The sequence below is a fragment of the Homarus americanus genome, unplaced genomic scaffold (assembly GCF_018991925.1).
Source record: "Homarus americanus isolate GMGI-L3 unplaced genomic scaffold, GMGI_Hamer_2.0 scaffold25633, whole genome shotgun sequence".
Lineage (NCBI taxonomy): Eukaryota > Metazoa > Arthropoda > Malacostraca > Decapoda > Nephropidae > Homarus > Homarus americanus.
This window is the reverse complement of record NW_024718174.1, coordinates 38903-40000: the sequence shown is the minus strand read 5'-3', so window position 1 is coordinate 40000 and position 1098 is coordinate 38903. Positions and strand designations below refer to the sequence as shown.

The window sequence follows — 1098 nt, the reverse complement described above, 5'->3', positions numbered from 1 at the left end:
AGCAGGTTTCCAAACAATATAATGTACATGAGCAGTGCAGGCATACAACCTCACCTGGTAGCACTGTCGTGTACATGAGAGGCATACTGAGGGTCGATGGCAGGTCCGAGGATAAGGAACCTGCCCCGCCCACCACGTGCCTGGTGCCAGGTACTCCATGCCTCGGCCACAAACAGCACGTCCTGGGGAAACATTCACGTGAGTAATAATCTTGTGGACGAGGCGTACTGTAAGACTTTTTATATTTTATGAAATAACCCAATGTAAGAATTTAATCACAAACAGACCATTAAAGTTACTGCACCTTGACCGGTCGCAAACCCGCCACCAGGACTACTAAGGGCTGGAACTCTTCTAGTAAATATTTACTTCCTCTATGCGATTTCATATCCTGCGATGTTGCACTTAATTTATCACTTGTTGGAGTTTCCTGCAGGTTACGATTTGGCATCAATTTTTCCCGTAATTTGGAATAGTTTCCGTTCTTTCTGGAGTAGTTTTCTTTCATGTTAGTCAAATCTATAATTGGGATACTTGTACATATTTTGTTGTCATTGTCTATTCTGATTATGTTTTTATCACTATCCTGTGGAAACTCGGTCCTCAGATTGCTGTCCGACATAAGATTCTCTTCATGAATATCATCTAGAGTCTTCAGATAGGCAGATACATTGAATTCAGGACAGGGATCCACGACTACAGCTTGTGGCAATGTGGATATCATCCCCGGGTCCAATGTAGGCTGTAACAGTGAAAGATTATTGGTATTTGTTATAAGTGTGCCATGGTCAAATTGACTGCTAGTCTATTTAACTAATGATTCTTATTAAACTCCACGACCGCAAAACATGAGTGTGTTAGCGACCCCTGAGAAGAATTGTTTTTCCCCATAGACGCTACATTTGTGTTCCCTCGCCTTGTGAAGACAGTTGTCGATCAGTTGTTATTCCACTTTCTCCTGGGAAGCTCAATCTTGAATTAGTCTGTGTATATGAACTCAAGTAATTCGCCAGACCTTTGTCAACTGAGGGTCATCTTTGAATGAGTAACAGTTAGAGTTGTTTGTAATTATTGTCATTGCGTGAGTAGCGATCACTG

General features: G+C 41.9%; 1 protein-coding gene across 1 annotated transcript in view; it reads right to left on the bottom strand.

The window, feature by feature from the left end:
* Positions 1–742, bottom strand: part of LOC121859227 — a gene marked incomplete at its 5' end in the record, with an annotated part of 7992 nt that extends 7250 nt beyond the window's left edge. Inside the window, 2 exons of the mRNA XM_042355964.1 lie at positions 55–182; positions 305–742. Coding sequence (XP_042211898.1) covers positions 55–182; positions 305–742 — 566 coding nt within the window. The remainder of the gene's footprint in view (positions 1–54; positions 183–304) is intronic.
* Between the last annotated feature and the right edge of the window lie 356 nt (positions 743–1098).